Source organism: Girardinichthys multiradiatus, chromosome 2 (genome assembly GCF_021462225.1).
Source record: "Girardinichthys multiradiatus isolate DD_20200921_A chromosome 2, DD_fGirMul_XY1, whole genome shotgun sequence".
Lineage (NCBI taxonomy): Eukaryota > Metazoa > Chordata > Actinopteri > Cyprinodontiformes > Goodeidae > Girardinichthys > Girardinichthys multiradiatus.
In genome coordinates this window covers 20,111,369-20,127,132 of record NC_061795.1, presented here as the reverse complement: position 1 = coordinate 20,127,132, position 15,764 = coordinate 20,111,369, and the positions used below count along the sequence as shown (strand labels likewise).

The 15,764-nt window shown below is 38.4% G+C and overlaps 1 protein-coding gene across 1 annotated transcript; it reads right to left on the bottom strand.

Annotated features, from left to right (window-relative positions):
* Positions 1 to 166: 166 nt before the first annotated feature.
* Positions 167 to 15,215, bottom strand: dnm1l (dynamin 1-like). The gene is made up of 19 exons (XM_047391956.1): positions 14,947 to 15,215; positions 12,214 to 12,358; positions 11,879 to 11,908; positions 10,186 to 10,232; positions 9,676 to 9,747; positions 9,505 to 9,591; positions 7,484 to 7,646; positions 7,224 to 7,344; positions 6,974 to 7,105; positions 5,670 to 5,876; positions 5,433 to 5,553; positions 5,193 to 5,348; positions 5,014 to 5,103; positions 4,842 to 4,934; positions 4,690 to 4,743; positions 3,028 to 3,201; positions 1,799 to 1,908; positions 1,521 to 1,680; positions 167 to 613 (listed from the first exon to the last, which is right to left on the bottom strand). The coding sequence occupies exons 1-19, from the start codon at positions 15,046 to 15,048 to the stop codon at positions 557 to 559; spliced, it is 2,121 nt and encodes a 706-aa protein (XP_047247912.1). The 5' UTR covers positions 15,049 to 15,215; the 3' UTR covers positions 167 to 556.
* Between the last annotated feature and the right edge of the window lie 549 nt (positions 15,216 to 15,764).

Sequence of the window (15,764 nt, the reverse complement as noted above, 5' to 3'; positions counted from 1 at the left end):
GTCCAAAATAAGGAATCAGAAAAATAACACTTTGATAAAGAAAAATGTTGAACATCAAATGTCTTATTCAGCTTTGTTCTATTGCTAAATAAATTGGCAACAAACGTGTAAAATGGTTATTAGATCTAAATGACAATTTAAGTAAATAAATTATGGAGGCTTCTAATAAAGAATATCGACATGTTTATTACCGTTTAATCATTTATAACTTTTATTTCAATCTAAAATAAGAGCGGAGGTTTCTCAGCAAGGCTCCACACAGTGGTGACATAACATATGAAGTTTCATATATTTCTGCCTTTAATTACATTAACAAAAATATAATCTGCAGTATGTCCAATGCTGATAAAGAGGGGCGAACTTATACCATCCCCTATTAATAGACAGTCCTCGCTGTTTTCTACATTACAATGTTGTACTGGTTAGAAACGTTTTCATGTCAGTGCATTTTAAAGTGGCCTCATAGCTCTGAGATGCAGCATGACTCGGTGGGAGGTGGATGGTCTGTGAGGATGAGGAGGGTCCCAGAAGCCATGAAGAGTACTAGTGCCATTGCTCACCACATGTGGGTTTCTCTGATCTCTGCGATCACCTGGCTGGCTTTCTGCAAAGCCTGGAACACAGGGAGAGGAGAATTGATGAAAATTAAAACAGTCTTTAATATCATTCACCACTGAACATGCATCGTAGCGTTTCTACATAAAACTATATTTAACAAAGCTTCCACTGTTTTTATTTTTTGGAATACAGGTACATCTAAATTAAGTAGAATAAAATGAAACAAACTGATTTATGTTCAGGGGACTCCTCTCGAACCTCTGGAGATCATTGTACAAAGAAGGATGATTCATAAAATGAAGAACATTATGGAGAACCCTGAGCATCCTCTTCATGAGACTGTCCTACAACAACAGAGTGTCTTCAGTCAGAGGCATCTTGAGATCTGCTGTAAGACGGACCTCTACAGGAGATCCTTCCTGCCCACAGCCATCAGCATCTACGACTCTTTGAAGAAACCTGCATAAAATGAGCTACAATAACATTTAATTTCCCTTTGGGATTAATAAAGTATTTTTTGAATTGAATATACTGCGCAAGGGCTCCATTTGAAGGAAGAACTGCATCAATGTGGCAGCATGAAGACAACAAGCCTGTGCCTGAAATCAGCATCTCTATAAAGCTCGTCAGCAGAGGGAAGCATTCAAAGATTTACTTAAAAACAGCTGCACTGACTTTAGACCTCGAGTACTTGGACTCTTAGACCCTATGAAAGGCAGCATTAACTTTCACCTGCCGACTTTGGACCTCTTGGTCCTTCTTACAGCGCCCTTTAAATAATAATAATAATAATAAGCTTTTAATCCCTGGAGGAAAAGCTGATGTATGTCACCAGGATTTTACTAGCTAAAATTATTGTAACTTATGTAATATTATTTCGGAAATGTACATTTAGTGACAATGTATGATTGACACAGACGCTGGTTTCTGCACATTGCAGTGATATGTAAAGAATCTGTCACCTTTAGCATGTCAGCGGCCTCGTTGCGTCTCTGAGCCATGTCCACAGACTCTGTCAGCAGGTCATTCAGCAGAGCCGTCTTGTATAACTGACCCACCAGCTCGCTCTGCAGGCTGTCCTTGACGTGGTTCACCAGGAAGTGCATCACTGCCTTTGGTACACTGAGTTCAAATAATAACATGTACCAGGGAGTAACAAGGAATGTCAGTTTTCAGCATTTGTTTAACGTGGTGAGCAGATAGATATAATAAAACTAATAAAATAAAATCGGCTGGGTACCTGTCTTGGATATTTTTCCGAACAATAAGGAAGTATGACTTGATGAGTCTCTCGATGACCTCACAATCTCTCTGCTCCCGAGCAGACAACTTCCTGGATACTGGGACAGGCTGGTGGCAAAAGGCAGAAAATTATCTTCTTAATTCTGTAACAGATTTATCCAAGAAAGGTTTATACCAGAGCTAAAACAACAAATGAACCGAGCATAAAATATGTTTTTCACATCTCAGTGTGAAAAATTATCTATAGCAACCTTCTTAACGCAATGTTTTATGAAACTTTGTTGTTCATGTCTTTCTCTTCAGTAATAGCACGGAATTTATGCATATTAACTAAAAAATAAATTCCTTTTTTATATGTATATTTAAAATGCCTTCATTAAAAGCTAAGTGAAACTTCAGTTAAATTCCTTGTTTGTGTGCACAAATAAAGCTGATTCTGATCACAGAGTAAAAACTGACCTCTTCAGAATTACAGCCCTTCCTGTCTGTTAGTGGTTTCTGACATTCAGTTGTCTTGTCTCTCTCTCTCTTTACAATTGAAGTCAAGACTCTAAACAGACCATCCTATTGTTCTCTTTGTTCTTCATGAAGTTGTTATCCTGTCAAAACAATTCAACTCTTGGTCTATTTTCCTTTTTCTGTACAGAAAGCTAAGAAGGCAGAGTCTTTTCCATAAATGGGGCCAGCTGAATGGTTCACAGGTGGCTTGAGATCAGAGAGATGAATTACAAGACAGAGAAAAAAGTGGGAAAAACTATTAAAAAAAACTAAGCAGTACATGTGAAAATATACAGCAAATATAACAGCTGCACAGGGCGGTTTTTATTCTTTTTTTACTTTCCTTTTAGGCCAAACAAACAATGGCAGTCTTTTATAAAGCAAAAATAACAAACTACTGTAAAAAAAACAAAGAAACAAAGTGCATCCACAACTGTCCCCAAATAATGAGACTGGCCCCAAGTGTCAGCAGTATGCAACAACTTGCTAGCAGATCCGAAAGTTGCCTGTAATTGTATACGAGCTGCATCATGAGCTTATCTTCTTGGGTTCCTGAAAGCTCTCATTAGAATATTCTTTAGGATTGAACAAAAACAGATACTTCTTACAGCAGATTAGATCATTTGTAGTCACTTCTGAATCTGCCATAACAAATACAGCCATATTTCATTGCAGTAAAAAACATATTTAAAAAAAGACTGAACTTATATGCTGATTCAGAGAACTTACCACATCTAGCAGGTTGACAGCATGACCCCTCTGGGGGCTTACAGACAGGGGCTGAGGTGTTGTCCTGTCACCCAGTACACCCTCCTCTCCTTTCTTGAGCATGCCCCTCCAGTTGCCTGTCCCACCATCTACCTGCTCACCAACAGGAGGGCTTTGAAGGCTACTGGATGCTGCCTGATATCAGAAGACAGAAGAGAAGAAGCATTTGTCAGGAAAGGAAGTCTCCCTTACATAATGGAGGTAACGTAACTGATCATGATCAAACCACATTATTTTCCAGCATGCCATAGGTTCTCCAGACAACAAAGTAAGTTAAAGATATCTCCTTTGACTTAAAATCGACAGGCAGAAAAAATGACAAGAGACAGACTATAAAGACGCTACTTCAATTTTGGTGTCATCTGACCAGAGTACCCTCTTCTGCAAACTTGTTGTCTCTCCAATATGACGTGTGCCAAAATGTAAGCAGCACTTTCTGCAGTTTCCTTTCAACAAATGCTTTGACGCCCTGATCTGTGGCGAGCATCACCAATGGCTGTCCTGTCATCAGATTCTCACACCTGACCTGTGGATCTCCGCAGCTCCTCCAAAGTTAGCATGGGTCTTTTGGCTTCTTCTCTGATTAATACTCTGCTTCCCAGGGCTGTCAGTATAGCTGGACTCCCATGTCTTGAAAGGTTGTGCCATACTCTTTTCATTTTGATGGTGTTACAACAGTACTCCATAAGATGTTAATTCTACTTCTTTACTACTTCATTCCTGACCTATTTGGTGTATTTCTTGGTCTTTGTGATGCAGTAGGTTCACTAATGTTCCCTAAGAAACCTCTGAGGCCTTCAGAGAACATCTGCATTTATACTACGATGACAGTAGACAGGCAAACCGTATTTTTCAGTTCAGTGCACTTCTACGATTAGTTGATTAGTTACACTGGATTTCATCAAAGGACATCAGAGTAGATGGGACCGAGGTAATGAACACAGATGCATGCCACATTTTTTAGATTTTATTTGCAAAGAATTTAGTGAAACACAAACCTTGTCTGTGTTGGAATCACAAAATCCCAATAAAAACACATTGAAGTATGTAATTTAAATATGACCAAATGTGCAAATGTTGTGGGGGTATTAATATTTATGCAAGTGACTGTAAATCGGAAGTATCACAAACAGCACAATTAACCTTGGAGAGGTTTTAACCTCTCCTACAATCCACCAGACTTTTAACAACTGAATTTACTATTAATTATACTAGAAATGGCTGTAGGTGTTTGAAAACAAATAAAAACAAAGTTTAGAGATCATGGGAAGCCAATGCAGGTTATGCAGGCAGCAGGAGAAAGTGACACACCTTAATGGCCTCACCCTCCAAGACAAGTGGCTCAGTGGGGGCCACAGACTGCCCAACAGGGCTTTTAAAGGACTAAACGCAAAGAAGAGGAGGAAAAGAGCGAATAGAAAACAGGGTGAATATGCAAACAGCCACTTAGGAGGGAAAGATACTATACTGTGGAAAGAATCACTACACTAGACTTATATAGAAGCAGTTGAACATTGGCAAAAGCTTCAGTAAAACACTGAACTGCATGAATGACAAGAAATCTTGGCGAGGCTTTAAGAAGGGAAACAGAAGTATTGAGACATTCACAGAGGCAGAGTGTACCTTATCCCTGGGAACGGAGGGGGGTAAGTCTCTCAGTCTGTTGCGTCTCTGCTCCTAAAAAAGTTAAGAAATTATTTGAAAACGTAAGAGCAATGTGCTGCCAACAGCATTAAACATTCTACAGACAGAAGACTCAGATCTAATCTCCTTACATCCAAATTATTGTTCATAAGGCCAATGGCATCAGTGAAGTCGGGGTGTTTGGTGTTGATATAGGCCAGCTCAATGGCTACCAGGTTATGAACCTGCAGAGAAATTAGAGAAAAAAAAAATAAAACTGGTCAGATTGTAACTTACTGGTCTTAACTAAGACAAGACTCTCACCATGTCATTTGTGACTGGAAGTCTCCGTCTAAGGAGGGAGGTGACCACCTCCACTATGGCATCATGGAGTTTCGGAAATCTCAATAATTCCTGCAGAGAGAAAATAGATGTTTAGCACCAATGTTTTATTTTTCTACATTTACAGTATGCTTGTGTACATTTATGCGAGTATTTCTTACCTGTGTGCTGTAATTGCTGCAGTGCTGGATGATCCTCTGCATCTCTTCATGAACCAACTCGACACAACGCAGACTCGGCTCCTCCAGACGTTTGACCTGCCGCTTCACCAGCAGTTCAAACGAAACCTCGGGCACGAACAAAGCCGGCCTCGGGCCCTGTCAGAGATATTTAAACTGTAATCCACCCTAAAGATCTCAGTTAAGACAGAGATTGGTATAGAAAAATGTAGCAAAAGCCACCGTTGCGTTTCTGATTGCTGTCAGCACGTCGATGGTCGTCAGGCCACCCAGAGGATCCACAGACTCTAAAGTGCGACCAAACGTCTCGTGGAAAATATAACAGATTCTTGCACCACCACATCTGAAAAAACATCAAAACAAACAACTTTAAATCGTTTAAAATGGTGGAACAATTTGCATTCAGCTCCATTTCCTTGAGTTACAGATGAAGGCAGCTCAGAGAATTGTGCAACTTACAATTCAGCTGTCTCAATGTACTTGGCTGTGCCCTCTATAGTGTTGCAGTACTCTGCAGCAAACTTGGTGATGAGCTGCAGCAACGTGGCACTTTTGTCGTCGATGGGCTCGCCGTAACTGTTCAGTAAAGACTGGTACTGTGCCGCCAGCACGTTGATCCTGGTCTTCAGCTCGGGAAGACAGTCTCTGATGTGATGCATCAACAACCTAGGATGATAAAACACAGACGTCTAGTCAGCGTAGCAAGTGGCAACTTAATTAGTAAGTAACCAAACTGTTCATAAAGAAAATGTAAAAGTTAAGTAAATCCTCTACAGTGCCAGTGAAAAGTTTCCAAACACTCACCATTGGTATCCCTGTCCTTTTAGCCATTTTAGCATTTGAATCGTCCTTTCTTCAGGGTGGAATATTTATAGGTACATCTCTCAAAAGACTTAAATATCGTGAAAAAGTTCATGTGTAGGATTTGGTTAAATTTCCCTTTAGCAATTTGCACCTTAATGGCATGCTTTCTGTAACCATTACAAAGCTTCTGGAATATTTCTTGGATAGTTGACCCCTCTTATTGGCTGGTTTCCTGGCGCAGACCCCATTTCTAAGCACAATCTATATATTTTTAACAGCATTAAGCTGAAGGGCCTTTCCATTCATTAGGCTGCTTTATCCATTTCAGAACCAGTTTTGCCATGTATTTGGGGAACATTTGATTTTGTCATTTCAATCATGTAGCTGTGGATTTGAGTATTTGGAGGTAATCATCCTTCATTATTCCATCCACTTTCTTTAATGCACAACAACCACTACTCGTAAAACTGCCCAAGACCTTGATGCCAACACCACTGTGCTTCTCTGTGGTTGCAGCGTTCTTAGATTTGAAGCCTTGCCATAACTACTCCAAAAATTATTCTTGTAACAGTTGTGTCCAAGAAGCTCAATCTTTGTCTCAATTCCATAAACATTTTTTCCCCAAAGGCATTCAGCTTGTCCATGTGGGCTGCTGCTGATTTCTGTTCTGCTTAAAGGTGTCGATTTGGAACAAGGGCTTTTATTTTGGTCAGCACCCTCTCAGTCCATGTTGATCTCATTGATGTTCTGGGAGTTTCCATTTAGTGTATTGTCTTGCGCCTGGGTGATTCCTGAGTCGTTCCTAAACATTCTAACCAATTCAGGGAAGTTCGATTATTATTACAACTATTTTGGTCAATAATAATCTATATTATTTAAAAACTCCATTTTTAATAGAACACAGTTGCCAACTGCGAGTGTATGTAATCTGTCACTGGCACTGGACTTTAACTTTATACCTGTTTAATGTTCTAGCCAGATATTTGGTTCCATTTCTGTTTGCAAGAGACGGGTACTTCTTCTGTAGGAAGGCATATTCATCACGAATTGAATCTGCCACTAATTTCTTCTGATTAATATCCAACTGACTCCTGTGAAAATGCACAAAAACAGCTATCAGAATATGTTGATTTACAAAATTCAGCTCTATTTTCAGCTATTACTGCCTGTAAAAGAACTGTATGTGAATTTGACATGCTTCAGTAATACCTGTTAACTACTCCAATAATACCCAGTTTGACAGGAATGACTCTGCCCATCAACACGTCCATGGCATCTGTCCCTGCGTCCATGAGATCCAGCTTGGTCACCACAGCGAGCGTCCTCCTGCCTAAACATAAAAACACACTCATGAGGTACAAACACAGCACTGAGGCAAGGAATACAGAGAGCACACGACTCAAAGGCTAAATTATAGATAATAAGATATCAAAACAGACAAAAGGGAAAAAGACAAAGATGGCATTTACCATCTGGGTCAACCTCTCGGGCCACCTTAAGAGCCTCAGATGTTGCCATGTCGGTGTTGGCAGCAGTCACAGCCAGGATTATAGAGTTAGGGTTGGAGATGTATTTTAGAATCAGCTCCCTGATCTGGAGCTCTATATCATTAGGTTGGTCTCCTACTGGCACCTATTTACAAAAATAAATAAAGGTTTGAAACCAAAAGGCAGTACAAATAACAACTTAGACCTGAGCTAACATGTTCCAATTAGTCATAATCTTATAGTAATTACACAATAAAATTACAGCTGGTTATTTAAGAAATCTAAATTGTAAAATAGATCAATTTTGAAAATCTATTAATTTACTTAAATTTTGACTAAATATATTCAATAAAATCCAGGTACTTAATTAGCAGATCCAAAACTGGCCATGTTTTGACCCAGATGTATTGTTCCACAGAGGGGATATACAGCAGTGGCCGCAGCAAAGTGAGAGGCAAATGCAAACATGTAGATTTACACGAAGGTAAAAAAAATAATAGAAAAACAAAAAAGAATAAATAGAACAAGTGCCTGTGCTGCAAGACAAAACTCTACAACATAAGAAAAAAATACTGTACAATCATAATAGGGTGATTTTGAAAATGTACAAAATGCGTATGGATAATTGTGCATAAAAAACAACAACCGACTATTTACAAGAAGATGAAAACCTGCAAAAAACAGCAGGGATGAAAACACTTGAGTTCGCTGGAAGCAGTGATGGTTATAATGTCTAACAGCTGCTGGGAAGAAGAATCTGTGATAACGCTACTTTGTGCGCCTTGGATGCAGCAGTCTGTCACTGAAGGAGCTCTCCAGTTCTGATAATAATAGAATAACAATGTGTAAAAAAAAAAGTGTATAGATTTTGTAAATCACATTATTTTTGGGATCATTTGGAACCAAAATCAAAACGGAGCAATAAATTTGATTAAATGCACAGTCTTAAGATTTCCCTTCATCAATTTATATTGAAGAACTGAGACTGATGGCACTAAGGTGTAACATGCCATGAAAAGTTGTGTTACCGCAGTAGACTAAATATTTTTAGAAGCTTTAAGCAGAAAGAAAATAATATAATGCATTGGTATCGCAGTTTTCTTAGTGATGACTATTAAAAATCTCAGGAGACTGCAGTACATCCTGATCTGTGCTGCTCGGACCCTGATGAGAGAGCGGAAACATCAACATAGAATACTCAATCTATACTCGCTCCACTATAAGAAATGAATATAAGGTTTCCCTTCTCACACACCATGGAAATGCCCCGCCCTATCTAAAACACCTGTTACCCCACAAACCTCGATCCATTCCCTCCGCTCCACACAATCGAAGTTTCAGCATTCTATGCTGCTGCCACCAGAGTGAGGAGTCATCTTCCTCACACTTTAAGGACATCGCAGCTTATGAGAAGTTTTAAATGTGATCTTAAAACAGAGCCTGTCTCTAAATCTAAGTTGCAAATATCTGTTGTGAAATTAGGCTTTTTGTAGCACTATGGGATTTTCCTCTAAAACTGTAAAGTGCAAAATAAAAACAATTTCATTATTCAAATAAATTGCATGCATGCCTTATTTGACATGACAGAAGATAAGGAAGAAAACAACTTTTAGCTTCTGAAAGACATTTTTTTAAACAGCTGTGATGGAGCTACAGATTTCTCAGGTAGATGCCTCAAAGACAGAAGCGATTAGTCATTAATACAGACGTCCAGGGTTCAGGTCCCAACCTTTGGACTTTTGCTGTATGTTTTTTCAGCGTCTCTTAATGTATCATTAATCTTCTGTTGCGATGCTGTCACCTTAGAATTTTAAAGAAACATCTTTCATTCATCCTTGTCACAAATTCTCTGGACGAGGCCAATCAAACTATGATTAAATAAGCAAGAAAGTGTAAAATAAATCTTCATATTTAAAGGCAATTTAAGGTTTCCAACACTGCATAAAACAAAAATCACACACGTAAGCTGGAGACTTTGGAGGTGAAACCAAAACTTATCTTACTTTTGTGATGCCAGGAAGGTCCACTAATGTGAGATTCACAACATTTGGAGAGAAGATTTTTAGGTGAATGGGTTCATCACTAATACCCTGAAACAAAAACACGAGGTTTATGATTATTTGTAAACAACATTTTCAAGTTATGCGACTTTTTGTTTTAGTTTTTAAGCATACCTTGTTATTACCCGTAATTCTTTCTGTCTCCACTTCAATTTCTTTCCTGATCTCCTCAAAGTCTGCGTAGATCTGAATGTGAATTTTGACCAAATAACTTAAGGACAGCATGAACAGGTAACAACCATTAAAGTAGCATTTTCTTAACAAAGATGAAGGAAAGGAGCAAAATAAAAACAGAAGATTTAAAAGGAACGCAGTGATATCTTTATTGTAATGAGGAAGCTGTGAGTACTTTAAGAATCACTGTTCATGGTAACTAAACATGGACGCCATTTTCCATCCAGCCAAATATATTTTTAGCAACTATGAGAAACCTCCACAGCTCTCATTACAGATTAAAGATCTTGCTGTTGTAGATGTAGCACAAATGTAGAATATACCCCTCCGTAGCTGAGGGTATATTCAGATGTAAGAGCCTAATATTCAGACTTTTATATGCAGCAGACTGTCTGTGGAAACCTCCATAAAAAGCATAAGGATGCAAGGAGAAATGTTGGTAACTTCTACCTTGTTTTTGGTGTGCAAGAATTTACCCCATTCCTCTCCTTCGATGCCTGCAGAAGTAAAAAGATAAGAACAGATGTGGTCATGAAAACATGGCTGCTGCTATGGCAACAGTCCCCTTGTAAATGTCTCCTGGGACGATTTTTCTAACAGCAAAGATGGTAACGGAAAAAGTAAATTTAATGTGGACAGCTGCTGCGTTTACAGGATGTTAGCAGAAACTGCTACTGCCAAAAGGGGAAGAAATAAATAAATCAGGTAAGCGAAACACAAAGGTTCTATGAAGCAGAATATACAGTGCTAGATATATTTATTGGCACCCCAACAATCCCTTTAAAAGAAATGTAACTAAAGCCGTTTCTGATTTATACTTTACTTGTTTAACTTTGTCCAGAGCAATCAAGAAAAATGTTATTTATAGTTTGTCTTTATCCATAAATTTCTGTTGTATAAATATGTAACACAAAGGTTTACTTTTTTGCTAGTTGCCACTAGGATGGATAAAGGATCCAAGTTTATCTTGCAATCACTCACAGGATGGTAAGGCAGATGAATAAACCTCAAAGAACTGCAGGACAGAACACCATCTTAGAGTCACAAAGTCTCCATAGCAACCATTAGACGCCATGGTGGCGTGGGAGTGATGGCAAAGAACTACGTCGGTCCCACCATCACAAATGTAAATAAAAGGAGTTTTCTCAACTCTAATGGGACATGCGATTTGGTCAGATGAGAACAGGTTTGTAGCTTTTCAGCAACAAACACTCCAGGTTGATCTGGCATGAAATAATGACTGAATATGTCAACAAGTTGAGTATGGAGGAAGATCCATGATGCTGTGGGTTGTTTTGCTTCCAAAGGAGACTTGATGAAGTGTATGGAATCACAAACGTTTTCAGACTGGAGGATATTTTAAATAACAGTATGGTAACATCTGCTAGAAAACTAAACAACGGTTGTCACTAGGCAGGAGAATTATCCAAAACCTTTGGCCAAATCAACAGAGAAAGGGTTTACCAGACAAAACCTTCTTCTTCTATTGTCTTCTCAGTCAGCAAACCTCAAGCCAACAGAACATAAGAGAGGACCCGGGACTCTGGAAGTTCCAGAGGATTTGTGCAGACGGGTATGATCAAAGGTCCCTCCCTCTGTATGCTGTAACTTTGCAAAACATTTTAGGAAAAGACTAGTGCAGTCCTACTGGCAAAAGACGACTGTACAAAGTATTGGCAGCAGGGGCGGACATAAATGGAGGTTTTTTTTAAAGCAAGTATTTCTTAAAATTGGATTTTTTCCCTCATTGAATAAATGTACTTAAATTAAAAAGTAAAATTCTTCAAAAATGTTTAGTGTCAGATTATTTGCCAATAAATGTATCCAACAATGTATCAATTCTGGCTACAATAACAGGGTGGAGTGTGTTAATCATTACCGAATTCATAAAAAAGATTTTTTATTTAAAATGTTATTTAAAATTATTCATTTCTATTCAACACAAATATGCCCCATTCCTTTCTTTTTCTTACTCCCGCTGACACAGATCCACTTGGAGTGCGCAAATGAAGAAACATGATCAGGCACTTTAAAAAAGCTACAAAAAAAAACAAGGGAGGATGACGAAAAAAGAGCCAAGAGCTGAGCAAGTGGGGTGGGTTCACACGTGGGGGTGACAGACAAAGAAAATGGAAAAGGAGACCTTTGTGAAGGCGGCCATTTTTCTTGGATGCTGTGGTTAAAGAGAAACACAAAGGTTAGCCTGGCTATCTGCAGCATCTGTATGGTAGTGAAGCAATGCAGCATCACTCTGAGGCAATTCCAAGAGGAAGAGGACAGCATTAGATAGACCAAAAGAACCTGTTTACAGAACTTTCTTGGAGTGTAAACCACATATGTACTGAAATAGAAGCATATCAGGAACTTACTGTATGTTGTTTACAGCATTTTAAGACATGTATAATTAGTAACACCTAACTAATTCTAGTCAACCAAGGTAAAAGCTTGAAAAGGAAGGAGAGGTGACTGTCAGGTTACCATTCTCTTCATTGGTTTTTCTGCGATCCTCTGCGTCAATGTGTACAAGCTGCAGGATGAGGGGCCGGCGTGTGACAATGCCGGTACCGCGTGGTAGGATGTCTCTGCCAACCAGGCTCTCTAAAACAGAACTCTTCCCACTGCTCTGTAGACAACAGCAATGATAAACACTGGTAAGCAACAGTAACAACATATGACTTTTGGAACAAACTAATCCTTTTTTGACAGGAAAAACCAGTCCCATCAAGATAGGAACAAAGAAAAGAACGTATGTGACTACGGGTTACACCTTCAGTGGCATTTAATCCGGTCCAATCTTTGAGGTCACTTCAACTGAGTAAACACAGAACTTCCTGTTTAAGTTGCACAGAGGAATTAGAGCCTCAAATTAAGCTGCTACTTGTTAAGGGAATCCTAAAGGGGTCATTATTTTAGGGTAGGACTAGGAGGACACTAAAGCACTATAAAAAACCAGTGCCAGTAAAGAGGGGAGTTGCTCAAAACTGTTCCATCAGGTTTGTGACAAAGTCTTACATTTTCTGTCCGCTCCGTCATCCGTGCAACAATTCACAGCGGATGCGTTTTTGCATTTAGGATCCATTGATGCGTCCGACAACAGAGCTCGGTCATCTGTGATTTTTAACCCCATTGAAATTCACGTGTTTGTGCTCCGTCATTCGTGAAAAACAGACTGGATCCGTATCTCTGACTGACGACGAAGGAGGGCTCTCAGTCATGCCGCAGCGCCATCGAGCCAATGTGAATTACCGCATCGACTAGAATGGTTTCTATTTGCGACGCAGAGCAAAACGTATCAATGACGGAGTCAGTGTGAACAAAGATCTGCACTGAAATTCATCACTTTCCTTGTTGGTTTCTCGTAAAATGTAAAAACTCTTACAGAGCTTTGTTTGTGTATGTAAAAAGTCTTAGATTTAACCAATTAAATTTTAGGCCTTAAAAAGTTTTAAATTTGCCAAAATGTTCTATAGATTAAGTTACATTTTGAATTTGTAGGCCAATTTATACATCGCTTCTATTAGCATCTTTTTCTTTGGTGTTGTTTTTGGGATAAATGAGCTGGTGGTGTTGATTCTGTGATTTTTACCTCTTCAGGTGTTATCATGCTGCAACATAACTACAGATCCATGGTTCAAGATGCACCAATAAATCAGCAAGTTTTGCTTGATCAGCTCGGATCAGAAATTGGAACGTCCGATGCTGAAAAATCGGACATCTTTCCCTGTTCCATTTTTCTAACAACACTGAAAACTCCCAACATTTTCTGTCTAGAAACACATCAACCAAAAGCATGCACATTTTTGAGAGTTTAATAATGAGACAAAAGTCAAAATCCCCTGCTTTGATAAATAAATAAGGATTATCTTGTAATTCCTTCATTTTCTTTTGGATTTAAAACTACAACCTCAATCAAAGAACCATCAGCACATGTTCTCATTTATGTGTCACGGCCCTAAGAAAACAAACTTCAGCACGGCTGGTCTGAAAGAAAAACACAAATCAAAACTGGCCAGGAAAAGCCTGACTGATGCATGTGTACATTAACTGCTGGAAAGCAGCAATGTATCCTAGATCTTTAGGTTTCCTTGTAAACCTAAAAGTAGTTCTACTAACTTACTGACTTAAATGTAAACATATTTAGGCAATTAAATTCAAATAATTTTTGTTATGTTCCTCATAACCAGTTTTTTTGTAAAATAAAATGCTATTAAGATGTACCTGTTTACTGTAGGAAGCTCCTGAAATAACGTTGTAAAATACCTTAAAAATCAAATGCCAGGCCCCCCCCCCCCCAAAAAAAAACACCAATTTGAGTTGATAAAGTCATATTTAACTTCCTTAAGTAATTAAGGAAGTTAAAAAGGCTTTCATTATTGATGTATGTTCTAAACTAAGATTATAATGGTATTAAAAGGTTTTACTGAAACTCTGTCTTATTTACCTTGTAGAAGAATAGATGAGATTGTGACCCTGCAGCTCTAATGTTCTTTAGAGAACACAGACTAGGCCAAGCAAAACAAAGACATTTAAAATATCCTTCCCCTTGCCTTCCCTCTCCCTGACAAGCCAGGGCAGACTGTCTAAATTAGTCACATCCCATTAGCTGACCAGTGAAGGTAAATCTGTTAGACAAAACTTGTCACTTTAAACCAATTAGGCTCGAATGTTTACACACGCTAGAGACTCCGCATCGTTTTGATTTTTAAGCAATAAATACACATGTCCACAAACAACAAGCTTAAAAAAAAAAAAAAAAAAAAGAGAGCTTCCTCTTAGGCTGATCCGTGAATTATGCATTCATTATTCATTAGATTGATGTACCTTATAGACTCTCAAATTAAACAAAAAAAGGATCACCATGAATGCGACAGGCGGATGAAAACAAACCAAACTCTATATCTAACTAAACTGGTCAGATAATTAAGAGGGAAAAGAGCAGTAGCTGTAATGTCTAAGGTTGAGATAACGTAGATTCATGTTGACTGTCAAAACAGACAGGCGAGAATATCCAGCTAACGCTAACTTAGCTCGAGCGGCAATTGTTCAAATAAAAGATAAAACTACAGTGTATGGTCAAGTGAGTTAGTTGTTAATACTGTTAAGCTGAAACTGAAAGGAAAATCATGATTAATTCAACACTAACAGCCACAACAATTAGTCTACGCTGGCTGAAAAACTTGCTAGCCTTTTAAGCACAGAAACGTTTCTCACCTGGGTTCCAACAACAACTATCTGGGGCAACTGAATAATATCCGCACCGACAGTGTTAAACACATCTTGTAACTTATTAATGACAGGTATAAGGGCCTCCATTAGCACCGATACCAGCACCGAACTGTCCTCTACAGAACCTTTCTTTCAGTCAAAGAAAACGGGGACAAAGTCATTCAATGTCCCCTCAGCTAAAGCTACTTTCGACTCTTAGGATTTGCCAACAACTACGCAGTTTACCAGAGTTGCATTGTGGGAGTTGCAGTTCGAGAGACCCCGCTCACCATTCAAGAATGAGGGGCTGGAACTCGGCTATATTTTATCTGATCTTGCATTGTGATTGGTTGTCTAAATGTTGCTGATTATTCCCTAAATTAGTTCCAAGACTAACTTAACTTCACTTCCAGATTCTTTAAGATAATCCTTGGTTCTCAAACATAAACATTGCATTGTAATGTTGCATCACTCTTTTGGTCATAATTTCCAATCTTTAATCAACTTGTTTATATTGTACATAGCCCATTAATCTTCCCTACTCTTTAATTCTGCTTGGTAGTTTAGTTGGATTGTTTTAGCATAGTAAAGAGTTTGTTGATTGAAATATGTATGACTTTGAGTTGACTTATTTTTGTTAATAAATATATATATATATAAATATATATATATATATATATATATATATATATTTGTCCCGCTGTCAGTTCTCGGGCGCCGTAACACTGTTTGTTGCCATAAAAAAATATGCATGAGCCAAAAGGTTAGATATTTTATTTTACAGGTTTCTGTCAGTAAATTACAATATTATCAAGAATTGATAT

Coding starts and splice junctions, on each gene's coding strand:
- dnm1l (XM_047391956.1), bottom strand. CDS start 15,048: ATGGAGGCCCTTATACCTGTCATTAATAAGTTACAAGATGTGTTTAAC. Junction 5,554..5,669: donor TACATTGAGACAGCTGAATT/GTAAGTTGCACA, acceptor ATGTTTTTTCAG/ATGTGGTGGTGCAAGAATCT. Junction 4,935..5,013: donor TTCCAGTCACAAATGACATG/GTGAGAGTCTTG, acceptor ATTTCTCTGCAG/GTTCATAACCTGGTAGCCAT.